This window comes from Sabethes cyaneus, chromosome 2, assembly GCF_943734655.1.
Source record: "Sabethes cyaneus chromosome 2, idSabCyanKW18_F2, whole genome shotgun sequence".
NCBI classification, from domain to species: Eukaryota; Metazoa; Arthropoda; class Insecta; order Diptera; family Culicidae; genus Sabethes; species Sabethes cyaneus.
In genome coordinates, this window is record NC_071354.1 from 182,098,435 (window position 1) to 182,108,905 (window position 10,471).

General features: G+C 39.9%; 3 protein-coding genes across 3 annotated transcripts in view; 2 read left to right on the forward strand and 1 right to left on the reverse strand.

The window, feature by feature from the left end:
• The window catches only part of LOC128737532 (acireductone dioxygenase), a 389,037-nt gene that overhangs the window by 278,353 nt on the left and 100,213 nt on the right, over positions 1 to 10,471 (forward strand). The gene's annotated exons all lie outside the window — the stretch shown is intronic.
• On the forward strand, positions 3,881 to 5,517 carry LOC128737526 (actin-related protein 6). The gene is made up of 3 exons (XM_053832190.1): positions 3,881 to 4,106; positions 4,165 to 5,154; positions 5,216 to 5,517. The coding sequence occupies exons 1-3, from the start codon at positions 4,027 to 4,029 to the stop codon at positions 5,343 to 5,345; spliced, it is 1,200 nt and encodes a 399-aa protein (XP_053688165.1). The 5' UTR covers positions 3,881 to 4,026; the 3' UTR covers positions 5,346 to 5,517.
• Positions 5,412 to 6,732, reverse strand: LOC128737530 (protein lin-7 homolog C). The gene is made up of 4 exons (XM_053832195.1): positions 6,621 to 6,732; positions 6,443 to 6,557; positions 6,102 to 6,368; positions 5,412 to 5,985 (listed from the first exon to the last, which is right to left on the reverse strand). Exons 2-4 carry the CDS (start codon positions 6,477 to 6,479, stop codon positions 5,696 to 5,698), a joined length of 594 nt encoding a protein of 197 aa, XP_053688170.1. The 5' UTR covers positions 6,480 to 6,557; positions 6,621 to 6,732; the 3' UTR covers positions 5,412 to 5,695.

The following is a 10,471-nucleotide window of genomic DNA, read 5'->3' on the forward strand; positions in this document are numbered from 1 at the left end:
GTCGAATAATCAATCCTTCGAGGTATGCGACCTTTTGAAACCTACAGCCCGAAATGTCCGCAGAACTGTATATCCAACTTTTCGCGTGCGTAATGGCGGCTAGTGGGTTAGAATGCAACTTAATTCACGTTAAGTTGATATTTCCAGCCTTGATTGTTGTACAACTTTCAAGCGCACGTGAGCGGACTTCCCAAAAGCAAAAAAATATTGTCGAAAAGTGCACCCACCAGCCGCCATAAGCGCGCGAAAAGGTGGATAGTAAATATCCGTTTCTGTCAATAAGGTAACACTCATTCTAAGGAACATTTTTGTTGTATAATAACAGTTTCTTAAGCGCTTGTTCTACGGGTATTAGCTGTTCTTAGACAAAAATGTCTGTTGGGATTGGACTGCACTGTGTCATAGAAGCAAGATCTGTAAAAGGCATATAACAAGTCATATAACACTCAGCTTGATAGAAGTTACATACACGACATTTTTGCTTCTATGAAGTAGTGCGGTTTAATGAGCGTAACTGAGCGCTGCACCACTGCAGCCTTGCCTGTTTAACACCGGCTGTGCGTCTCGGCTGTCGGCTCCGTGAGACCGCAGGAAGGGTGGCAGGCGCTTTTGGAGGCATTCGTCCTGAAAGATTAACCCGTTGATGATGCCTCTCGTGATGTACGGCTGGCTTATCATACTGAGTCCACATATGGTATGCCTAACCGAGAACTCTTAGGCGAATTTGTTCACCATGTTCTTTCTTATATCCTCGGGAACGGCCAACCGTGATGTAGCAACGTAAACTTCTGCTCAACAACTGTTTTGTATCCGCTTTGATGTAAATCTCATCATCCATCACGACGCAACTCTCGGTACAACTTGCAGTAACGGGTTTTATTGACCACTGTGGTATTTTTTGGCTCGGCGCCTTCCGGATCCTGAAAACATGGAGGTCGGCCCACTTCATCGTTTTTGGACAACCTGTATGAAAAACTCTCCCTTCGCTGCATCGTGAATCGAAAGTTATATGACTGACGCTTGAACAGACTCAAGCGATCGACCATTATTCGCATAGTCACGGTTATGTCCACGTCTAAGGCTAAGCCCATAGCAAATCCATGTTCAAGCCCCTAGGCATGTGCACATATATTGGGTTGAATATGAACAAGATGTTTGTAGGTCATTCAGGTAGGTTCGTGGCGCTCACACACTGGCGAAAGTGTTGGCTGAACATGAATTCACATTTTCGTACGTGTATGGGGGCCTTCAGCTCAAAAGCTCAAGCTCAAACCTATACTTTAACCGCACCCAATTGCGGTTCTTCAAATTTGTTTAGCGAATACATTTGATTTCGATTCTGGCCATATATTCAAGTATTAAAATAATATTGTGCCTGGCAGCTAAATTTGGATCATTTTCCCTAAATGCCAATGTATATGACGGAACAAAACAGCAAGATCGCCGTTTTTGTTCTTTCTTTTTCTCACTACAGTGATTTTAGAGTGACTATATACAGAGTGGCGACAAGTCATCCCAAATGTATGCAATGCGGTTTTTCCAAGGGTTTTCCTTCTCTTTCCTGCATACGCGTTGGATAGGTCGTCTGCTCGATTGGAATGACACTGACAGATAATTATCATTCCAATTTTGACATTGTCGCCACTCTGTATATAGTCACTCTAAGTGATTTTAGTATGTCGCAATGTTGTGCAGTCGCACTTCCAAACTGCAGGGTCCCGTTTGGTGAGAAGTGCGGTTTAAATAATTTAATCTATGTATAGATCGAGCGGGGTAAAATAGAGATAATAGATCAAAATAATGGTCGCAGTGATCTAATCTTCCGACAAAAAGTAGAGATGGACAAAAAGGTTCTTTTGTGTGAGCGGATCGGAATGGTTCATTTGCTGCCGCGAACCGATTCAACTGAGCGGCTCATGGTTTACGGTTCGTTTGTCCACCAAGCTGACGCAGTTCGGTAAATTGCGAAGCTTCTTCGTGCCACCCTCACCTCGGGTACGCTTGGAGAACCGCGGCGCTTTTTCAAGAGCGGCTCTTCTGAACGCTCTTTCCTGTGAACCGGTTTATTCCCAAGTAACCAGCACTTAAAGAAGCAGAAATCTAGCTTTTTATTAGCCTGTGGCGCACACCTTATCGTGCAGCCTTGATCTATATGCTTATAAAACGCTATTAAAAAGCCGGTTTTGGCGAAACATAGAGCCGCATTAGAGCTTGAATATTTATAAATGTCATAAAACGTAACGCCTGTTGCGTAACAATTACAGTGGACCCTCGTTCGTTTGAACGATTCCTCATGCAAACTAACGGGGTTAATTTTTAATTTGAACAACTGGTAACCCTAAATATGCTGGAACTTGTGTGAACTGGCTGCCCTACTCTTTGTTATTGTTTTGGTGGTTTGATTCAGTTGGCAGTTGCAAACAGCGAATATTCATTCTCCGCTCGGATTTCTACCATAATCGTTGGGAAAACGCAATGTGAAACAGATTAAACACGCTAGATCAGCACAAGCAAATCGTGTTTATGTGCATTGTCTGCATAAGCAAATGATGTCATATTGAGTATGACGTTTGAACCATTTTTAATTTGCACGTCGTGCAAACCAACGGGGTTCAAATTAAAAAGTGTTCAGATTAAAAACGGTCAAACGAACGGGGGTCCACGGTAATCGCTAAACATTAAAAATGGAAAAAATATATGTTTGTCCTTTTTTATCTCCCCTCTCTGTTATCCGTATCCTGTAATGATGTTTCAAGATGTTTTTGTGATTTTTTTTCTTTGGTGAGAATTGAATCGCCAATCTGTCAATTACACTCCCATATGTGGCTTTGCAGGAATAGTGCAACGCCTGCGCCACGTGAGCAGCGTTCAAAATCTCTTGCTGCCGGTAACGGCAATAAAGCTTGCTTAGAGCATCTAATCAGCATTTCATAGTGCTTCAAATAACTTTTAATTCAGCATTAAGAATGGTGTTTTAAAGCTGCTACGCATTGACAATACTGAATTATATCTGGCAGCATGCAACTTGCAAATATAGAGCAGTTTTCAAGCTTAATTCAGTGCTTAGCGGTTACTTGGGTTTGAACGGCTTGTGAGTTGTTCGTCTATCCCTAGCGTAAAGACGTGTTTCACTGTAGTAAACTGTAGTTCACCGTTGAGAAACAGAATTCGCAAAATCGCCACAATCTAGTCAGCGTATCCTTGACCAACTTCATCTTTCCAGCTAACCGCAATTTAAAGCTTCCTGTAAATGCAAACCTTTCGAATCAGCGAACAGGCTTGGAAACCTTTTTTGTTTACTTCTATTAACACAAATTTGTCTGCAAGTTGCGCCACTGATATACAAATTTTAAAACTAATGGAATCGAGAAATAATTTTAAAGCGAACAAAAGATAATTTCGGAATGACAGTTACCAAAAATTTTCCCATGGACTAAACATCCTCAAGTCGAAACGAAATGACTTCTGCGACAATGGCTTTAATGGCAATGGCTCCACACGAACACGATTCTGCATATATTTTTGCATCATTATCGCTTAAAAGTTTTAATGTTAGCACAGAAGTAAAATTTTTAACGCAGAAATAATAATTTTAATGTCAAAGTTCAAATTTTGCTGTGTTTCATTTCCGTTCTGATCTAGCAAATTTTAAATACCCATAAAAATTAAAAAAATATCGCCAGAAATGCCAAAAAGGGTTACAGCCCTAAAGACATATTTTCCTAGATGCTCATAGATGTCGCTTTGAGCGAATATCTTGCTCTAGTATAACTGAATCATCTGTACTGTTTGGCGAACGAAATAATCACAATTTTTTTAATTTATTCTCAGCTTGTTCGTTTTGAAACCGGGAGCATTGAGACCCCGTACGAAACATATTTTAAGTGAAGTGAATTACTGATGAAATAATAAATGAATTGGATATGAGTTTATGTGCTGATATGCAATACTGCAAACTGTTTTTACCAGAATTGCTGTCTATTTTATTCTAAAGTCTGCAAAATTGAATACTCCGTTGCTGCAAAAATGTCTGATAGTAATGTATTTGTTTTGGACAACGGTGCATTTTTCGCTAAAGTTGGCATGTCCGAATGGAATGCACCCAAGTAAGTATACATTATTTGCCTTTTATTCTCGTTCTCTATATATGAAAAAGCATTGCAGAATTGTTCCAAACTGCATCACCAAAGCAAAATCGGAACGGAGGCGTCCATTTGTCGGTAGCCAGATCGACGAGTGCCGGGACGTTTCCGGTTTGTTTTATATACTTTGCTTTCAACGGGGCTATCTGGTGAATTGGGACATACAGAAGACCGTATGGGACTATATCTTCAGTCAAGAATGCTGCTTAGTAAATTTTTCTGAAACTCCGTTGCTGATTACGGAGCCACTGTTTAATTTTCAGTCTATTCAAGAAGCGATGTTGGAGATTCTTTACGAGGAATACGACTGTGATGCGGTGTGCAAAACTACGGCAGTTGACTTAGCAGCGTTTCACTATACTCATGGTGAGCATAAAAAGAAGCCTCTCTGTTGCGTGGTGGTTGATATGGGCTATAGCTTTACGCACATCGTTCCGTTCATTAAAGGATCCAAAGTAAAAGAAGCCATTCGACGAATCGATGTAGGTGGAAAGCTTTTGACGAATCATTTGAAGGAAATCATTTCATATCGTCAATTGAATGTTATGGATGAATCATATGTTATAAATCAAGTTAAGGAAGACAGCTGTTTTGTATCGCAGAACTTCAACGAAGATATGCGTATCGCAAGAAAGCGGTATCCGGAAAATAGCATCATTAGAGAATATGTATTGCCGGACTATACACAAATTCGGAGAGGATTCATGCGAACGCTAGATAACGGCAACAGTGACAATGATGAATTGCAAACACTACGATTGAATAATGAGCGCTTCGTAATACCGGAAGTGCTCTTTCATCCTTCTGATATCGGGATATCGCAGATGGGAATAGCAGAAGCAATCGTACACTCTATTAATAGCTGTCCGGAAGAAACGAGACCGCATTTATTCAGTAACATTGTGGTATGTGGAGGCAGCGCGTTGTTCAGCGGTATGCAGACCCGAATACAGCAAGAAGTACGGGCTTTAGCACCAGATGAGTTCATTGTTAACGTAACTGTACCGAAAGAGTGAGTTTAAATCAGCTCTGATAGATTAACACTAACAAAAATTATGACTTTTGTGTTTCAGTCCCGTCTCGTATGCCTGGTTTGGAGGACAGCAGTACTCACAGTCACTTAGTTTTATTAAATCCTGCATAAGTCGTAGTCAGTATGAGGAAAGCGGCATCAAACACCTCATAGAGAAGTACGATCAATAATTTATTCGCTTGTTGAAACGGAAATCAGGAAATTTCTTTTTGAAGTATACATAAACCATCTTCTAACACGACACATAAGGTTTATTTGATAAACTTTGATAGCTGTAAAGCATATTCACTGATGTTCAACTAAAATCTTCAAGATGGTGTTCGTTGGTTAGTGAAAATAAACGGTTGGAAAATACACAAGCATGGCATTTAATAAATATGAAATATCCGAATATTAGAAATCATGAAAATGATGCTAATGAAGTCCCATTTATATGAGACATAGGAGATTTGAACGTACATGATACACTCCTACAATAGTCTAAAGATGATTAACATGATGAACACAAATAGTTTACTAATTAATATTGTTGGCGCCTTCTGGCGGCACGTTGTTTATCAAATCGTAGTTCCATTTCCTCCAGCACTTTGGGAGTATATCGAACGACCAACTTGACTGATCCAACAGCCTGTTTTAGTAGTTCAACGGCCTTTTCGTGATTTTCACCTTCAACTGAGACTCCGTTTACCGAGAGCAGCTGATCACCTCTCTTTAGCCCACCGTGACGATCAGCAACGCCCCCAGGGATAATACGAGAAATATATATTGGGGAATTTTGTTCCTTTCCTCCCATAACATTAAAACCCAGACCTGCCAAAAATTAGAGTGCCATCAATGGGGATCCAATTTGATTGTTTTTAGCAATGTAAGCAAGTAATCCAATACGAAGTTAGTAAGAAAAAGGGATTATGAGTAAATCAACAAACCTTCGTCCGTTTTCGGCAGTTCAACTACTCGCGGATGAGCATGCCCCTCGCTGGCCGCAAAAGCAGCAATGGTAGCTTTTGCAGTTGCAGAAGCACGTACATCTAGCGAACCCTGAACGTCCACTGTTTCATAAACATGTTCGTATACTTCACGAACCGCATTCAAAAAATCACTTTGCAGTACTTTCTGTAGTGCAGCCAGCTTAGTTGCTGGTACTTCTCCACTACGCTGTAGATTTTCCAACAATTCAATAGAACGTTTAACATCTGCAGAAAATGTATCATAATAGAATGAACATTATTTTTAGTCTCAGGTGTAACTCATCTTTGTTAATTCATACCTTTGGCGAGTGTTAATGGTTCACATACGTTTGCCATATTTCCTTATTCAGAAAAAAACGATGGAGCACTTGAATATGAAACAATCGATTTTCGATTTTTTGCTGCTTAGTGTCGCTACATACAGAAGAAATAATGATGAAATCTTAAATAAAATCGTGATAAGTTAAAATCTCTTACGCCACTAATGATTGTGCCCAAAAATAGCCAATTCAAACTTGTTTTTCTAAGGAAATATGCTTCTTGGTTTCAAACAAAATTAATTTCTCTTCACTTCACACACCCTCAAACACCATGACCATACCAAAGATGCCAGATAAATTTTAATGTCCGACAAAACTGATCGAAAATCCGGAACTGCTCGAAAAATCGAGAAAACCGTGATGGTGAGTATAGAAATAGAGCTATGGTGGCTATGGTGTATAGCCAGATGCCAAAAAGCGGAAGTTATGGAAAAAGTTTGTGAAACAGGCATGCTCGTGTAATATTGTTAAATGCTACAACGGCTACAACCTATAAAAGCTGCTACTTTTGGGTCGAATATGATTCGGCGTGAGTGTAATTTCGCGTAGTGTGTGGTGCTATACGATAATATCGCTCGAAGAAGGGAAGTCTCGGGTCCTACAATCGTTAATCGGGAGGCGAAGAAAACAGAAATGAGTGCTAGTGCGAACATATACGTTCGGTCGTAAATGTGTGACGGGCTTGAAGAGAATTGTCGAAGAAGCCCATTATCTCGCTCGACGCTGGTACAGAGTGCTAAAGAACAATACAACGATACCATTCGTTAATTGTGACGAGTGCTACGAGAGTGAAAAGCAGAAGAAAAAATTGAGGTTGCTGATCATGGAGTGAGGGCTCGCGATCTGTCGCGGTGTTCTATTAGTGCACGCATAAAACCTAGACCCCGGTCCGGAAACACGGTAGGGGCAGAATCCATTAGATTGTGTTTGTCGGTGTTCCAAACCAAAAGGTGACGACCCAAATAAATGGCTCAGCTGAGGGGGCACGACATACGCGCAGTCATTCTACCAAGCTGATGCTGCTAGCGCAGGGCGCTCGACTGCACGAGCATCCCAGCACGGAAAAAGTCAAGGTTAGTAACCCCATCCTGCTCATAGTGCTTGGAGTATCGGTAAAACTGTGCATTACGTAAGCCTCAATGAAACTGGGCGAGTTTGCTGGCTGCTAGTTCAGGTTCAGCCTTTCAATATCTTGGTAGTCAGACAGTGCTCGATGGTGGTACCAAGACTGTCACGTAGCTTTACGAATCAGAAAAGCTCAATATTCCAAAATCAATTTTTAACTCAAACGTTAAATCCGTATTGCTGTACGCTTGCGAGACATGGTGTGTCTCAGCGGCGACAACGCAAAAACTGCACGTATTTATTATTTGCTACCTGCGGTTCGATCATTCGTGCCTGGTGGCCTTACAACTGGATATCTAATGAGGAACTTCATTTTCGACACCATCAGCGGCCGATAGCAACAGAAATTTGAGAACGATAGGTGAAAGTGGTTCGGACACACCTTGAAGAAAGGAGCGAACGATATCTGCAGAGAAGCACGAGACTGGAGTCCGCAAGGACAACGAAGAAGAGCCAAAAGCTCATGGCGGCGCACCTTAGCTCGGGCTATTGACGAGAACCTGTGCTGAAGAGAGGTAAAGACCATGGCGAGTAACCGTCGGCAGTGGAGATCTCTGATTTCTTCCCTTTGTTCTGCCGAATCGGCGGATATCGAGCAAGTAAGTGCGTAGTTGTTTAGTGGCTAATTGTTAACAAAAAAATCAGGATTTTGAGATTTATTTTTATTAGAAATATAATACCTAAAAGCAGGTGGGGAACTGACCTTTCAGAAGCATGTTTTGGATAGGAACCTATAGGATAGCGGATCTGTTTTACGTAATTAATCTATTTATGGCAAAAGTTCTGGTCGATTAGGTTGACCACTCCAACCCAAATAATATTTTTGTTGTATAATAGCTTATCAAGCGTTTCTTATACGGGAATTAGCAGTACAATAGTTGAATATAAGCTATACTTAAACAAACATGTTTATTGGGCAATGTTCGAAGTATTACTATTAGGATCTTTTTACATTAAAGTACAGATTAAAGTTTATAGAGAAGACGGATGTGTGTTCCAGTCTGGACCGACCTGTGAAATTTCAATTGAATTTGAAATCTTAAAATTAAACTTTAGATTAGCATTTGGATTTGAATTCGGATTTGAAGTTTTGTTTAAAATTGCATCCAAATTGATCTAAAATTGGACCTGAACTGGAAATTGCAATTGGAGATTGCGTTGAACATAAATTGGAATTAAAGTAGACTAATCGCTGCGACCACTGCTGAAGTTCTATCGTGATATCGCCCGGGTGTTTATTGTAACCTGCACTGCATTTCTTTTTGCTATCATCGCTATTGAATGCGCGACAAGCTTGTAAATTTTTATGCGTGCTTGTGTGTATTGGATTTACCCTTTCTTCAATGTTTGCTCTACTTTACCCATTTCCTTCTTCAAGAAAGTGAAGTAACCAACGTATTCTTCACCCCATCAGCAGCTGTACATAATTTGGACACTTACAAAATTAAATGGAAGTGTCCAAATTATGTACAGATACGCATAAAAATGTTCTGGTCCATTACACAGAACTCCATCTCTGTTTGGCTGATTGCTCCGATCTCCGGACCAAACCGCGGAACGATGAGGTCACCATGCGATCGGTCTTCCTTTTTCAGTTTCTACAGCACCAGGCTTCCGTTCAACGCTCTCACCTTTCTCCAGAATGCAGAGTACACTGCAAATGCAGGATCGGTCTATGTCCGGCGGACACGAAGTGCCTCACGGCCAATTACTTCGCTCCGGAGAGGAGCTGACAGTAGAAACAAAGCATCCAGCGTAGGTGCTTGACTGTTTTCGCCATGCCTGCCTAAATCAACTGATAACATGGTCGAATTTCGTCTGTACATAACTAATAAACGTAGGATTCAAGGGAAATTTATTCCTTTGAATTGTTTGTAGTTTATTTTCATCACCATCCGGAATAAGTCCAGTTTTTCAATGCACACGTTTTAAGAAAATTTTACCACCTTACCTCTCCCGTGGTTTACTGCGATCCTCATTTTAACTTGTTATAGCCTCGGTATCTGATCTTTGCGTTCCGACATGAAAATGAGAATCTTGGTAATGATCAGGACTCAGAATACGAAAGTAAAGGCTAATTTCTCAAAAATTCGAAAGTAAAACAAAATGATCTATTTTCTGTTTGTTTCATTTATGTTAGCTCTTCTGTATGACCTCTGTGTGGCGAATTGTTTATACATATAATAATATCATTAAAATAAAAATAGTACTAACAATAGTAATATACTTTTTAATGACCGAAGAAATAAAAAAGTATTTTTTTCTAAATCGTATGTTTTAAATAACAGAGATAGTATGTATTGTATTTGTGGAATGGTCGACTATTACGCTCGTATTTTATTGGCATGGAACTATATAAAACGACTCAGACATATATTCGAAAAGTGAAAAGATGATGATTTACCTAAACGGCAATCCGTCACAACTATTGAAGATGTGTGTGCCCTACAGGATAATATTCGAATATCAATTTTACAACTTCTGCGAACAACATATCTTCAGGAAAAAAAGTTCAGAATAGCTACACAGAATAGGTACATATTCTATTGGTTCAAGTCTAGAACGATTTCAGGCTTTTCTAATAAGGTTACGTAAAACAGTTTGATTCATTTTGCGATATTGCGGCTTATTGATTTGTATCTATAGTTCTGTTACTTACGATTGTATAGCAGCTCAACAATTTCAACGGTCTACAGGTATAGTATTGAACGGCAACTCAAATTTTCGTTAGGTATTAGATTTACGTTCGTTGATTAAATCAAAAATAAGAAACTTTTAGCGCAACAAATTACAGCATCCATTGCTTGTATTTTCAAATTAGTGCGCATAGAATTGTTAACTTATTCAACACATTTTTTTCTTCTGGAAAAACTTTTCATGTTG

Coding starts and splice junctions, on each gene's coding strand:
- LOC128737526 (XM_053832190.1), top strand. CDS start 4,027: ATGTCTGATAGTAATGTATTTGTTTTGGACAACGGTGCATTTTTCGCT. Junction 4,107..4,164: donor TCCGAATGGAATGCACCCAA/GTAAGTATACAT, acceptor AAAGCATTGCAG/AATTGTTCCAAACTGCATCA. Junction 5,155..5,215: donor AACGTAACTGTACCGAAAGA/GTGAGTTTAAAT, acceptor TTTGTGTTTCAG/TCCCGTCTCGTATGCCTGGT.
- LOC128737530 (XM_053832195.1), bottom strand. CDS start 6,479: ATGGCAAACGTATGTGAACCATTAACACTCGCCAAAG. Junction 6,369..6,442: donor ACCATTAACACTCGCCAAAG/GTATGAATTAAC, acceptor CATTTTCTGCAG/ATGTTAAACGTTCTATTGAA. Junction 5,986..6,101: donor ACTGCCGAAAACGGACGAAG/GTTTGTTGATTT, acceptor AATTTTTGGCAG/GTCTGGGTTTTAATGTTATG.